General features: G+C 33.6%; 1 protein-coding gene across 5 annotated transcripts in view; it reads left to right on the plus strand.

Moving 5' to 3' along the window:
- P4HA1 (prolyl 4-hydroxylase subunit alpha 1) overlaps window positions 1-2,367 on the plus strand; it is a 78,261-nt gene that overhangs the window by 23,578 nt on the left and 52,316 nt on the right. For all 5 annotated transcript variants that reach the window (XR_002771742.1, XM_003783567.3, XM_023509643.1 and 2 more), the window contains one exon: window positions 2,082-2,219. Coding sequence is in view for 4 of the 5 variants with exons in the window: in XM_003783567.3 (XP_003783615.1) it covers window positions 2,082-2,219 (138 nt within the window). In the remaining variant the exon portion in view is untranslated. The remainder of the gene's footprint in view (window positions 1-2,081; window positions 2,220-2,367) is intronic.

Here is a 2,367-nt window from a genome sequence, read left to right on the forward strand (position 1 = left end):
AAAAAAAAAAAAAAAGTATGTCTTCAATCAATTTTTAAAATGTTGGGAGTGTTACCATAAAGAGAAGGGTTAGCTTTGTTGTACCTACCTTTTTGACCCTTAGGATTATTTTACTCAACATAGACAATAAAGTGAAAAGCTGAGGCTGCAAACAGTGACAGGAAGTCTTTCTATGTGAAATAATAAAATTATAGTTAGAATGTAGAGATGTTTTAGATATGGCAGTAGCAGATATAAAAGACTAAGTCTAGAGTGTAGAGAGGTAAAGGGATTATGCTTGATACATACTAGAGGCTCAAATAATGAATGAATATAAGTGGCAAAAAATAAAATAGAGAACAAGGGAGAGAAAGGAAATGCTTCAAGGGTGTTTACCAGTGTTTGTAAGCAGTGAAGCTATTCTGCCTAGGACAGGGAATGTTGAAAAGAAAAAATAAAGCAAGTACTTGAAAATACTTCTTCACTATGAGAGAGAAATGCCTTTGACTATTTTCTCTACTATGTGTAACAAGTTGGGAACATTTTTAAGGAAGTGTATGTGTGTGTCTATATGTGTGTCTCTCTTCTCTCTCTTTTTATTACAGAGGATTTAAGCAACTTCTTAGATTTTGTTTGGGGCATAAGAAACATTAGAGCCTTCTGTAAAACTTACTGGTAAAATTCCATGTAGAGGCTGTGATTGAAAGTTGATGTTAGAACCAAAAACTATGGTCAGAGGCAGAGCAGGTCAAAACTCTCATGCTCATCAGTAGGGGGATCAAGCCTCTGAATAAGCCTCTGCATTCTAGCCTGGGCAACATGGCAAGACCACATCTTTTAAAAGGGGGGAAAAACACACATGAAAAATAACACCAAGAACTTTAGCCCTCTTCCAGCTATTTGTTCATTTAAACATTCCCATTAACATAAAAAAGCCAGGTCTTTTGCTATTCAACGTATATGTAGCTGATTATAATTTAATGGGGGGGGGTCGCATGTGTAATTTTTATTTGCACATGATGACACCTATATTAAAATTTTAAGCCACTTTTTTTATGTTTTTGTTTTTTACCTTTTTTGTTTGTTTCTTAAAGAATGTTTAGCATCCATTACCCTTAAGGGTTATACTGTTAACTAGTAATTGGTTTGTTTGTTTTTTGCTATACTTTATATAAATCCTCTTTAAGATTAGTTTTCATTATGTAGTAAATCTTGATTGATGAACACTATATTTAATAATTAAACAGGTCTAAATATATTTTAATAAACTAGTTTAGCTGTTTATCTTAAACGTATAATTAACATCTTTTCCTTCAAAGAATTCTACCAAATTATATGTTTACATATTAACATAATGTGTGGTATGTAGAAGACAATGATAAGAGCACAGATTTTACTTATCATCTAGTATCTGAAAGTATAATTGATTGCTAATATATATCATTTTGAGATTCACAAATCTGTTCATTTCTCAAGCTCAGTGCAGTCATTTTCTTTTTTCTTGCTACATTGTATAACTAAGAATTCAGTTTTTGTGTTAGTTATTTTTTACTTTCTGATACAGATATAATTAGACCTCTGATTACTTAGGCAACATTAGAAAGGGTTTGCTTAAATAAGTTAGGGGTATGTTAAATCTCATTCTATGTGTTTAATTTTTTTTCTTGTTGAGATGTAGAACTTTCATGGTATGGTGGGAAATAATAAAGTAGATGGGGAAAAATCCTTATAAATACTCTGGATTGGAAATCTGTAGAGTTCACTGGCATCATTGTAGCTCACTGCCACATCCAACTCCTGGGCTCAAAGCATCCTCTTGCCTCAGCCTCCTGAGTAGCTGGGACTACAGACACATAACATACATGGCTAAATTTCTGGGGTTTTTTAGTAGAGATGGGGTCTTGCTCTTGCTCAGGCTGGTCTCTAACTCCTGAGCTCAAGTAATCCTCTCCTCACCTTGGCCTCCCAGGGTATTAGGATTATAGGAGTAAGTCACCATGCCTGGCTTTTTTGTCATATTCTTTTACAATTTTTTAAAAATCTTGTTTCCACAGATACCACAGTAACTTACTTTTTTCTTCTTTTTCTTTTTCTATTTTAAGGTTTTATCTCTAACCTAACCATTCAGAGACAGTACTTCCCTAATGATGAAGATCAGGTTGGGGCAGCCAAAGCTCTGTTGCGTCTCCAGGACACCTACAATTTAGATACAGAGACCATCTCAAAGGGTGATCTTCCAGGTAAGATAATTCTTCCAGTCTATAAAATACCTATCACTTGCCTTCTCTGTTCAGTCCATTAGGACAATGTTAATGTAAAAAAAGATGTGTTTGATATTTTTTTTAATTTTTTTTTGAGATTTTATTTATTTATTTAGTATGTCGCCCT

The sequence above is a fragment of the Otolemur garnettii genome, unplaced genomic scaffold (assembly GCF_000181295.1).
Source record: "Otolemur garnettii isolate 467f Iridium unplaced genomic scaffold, OtoGar3 scaffold00008, whole genome shotgun sequence".
NCBI classification, from domain to species: Eukaryota; Metazoa; Chordata; class Mammalia; order Primates; family Galagidae; genus Otolemur; species Otolemur garnettii.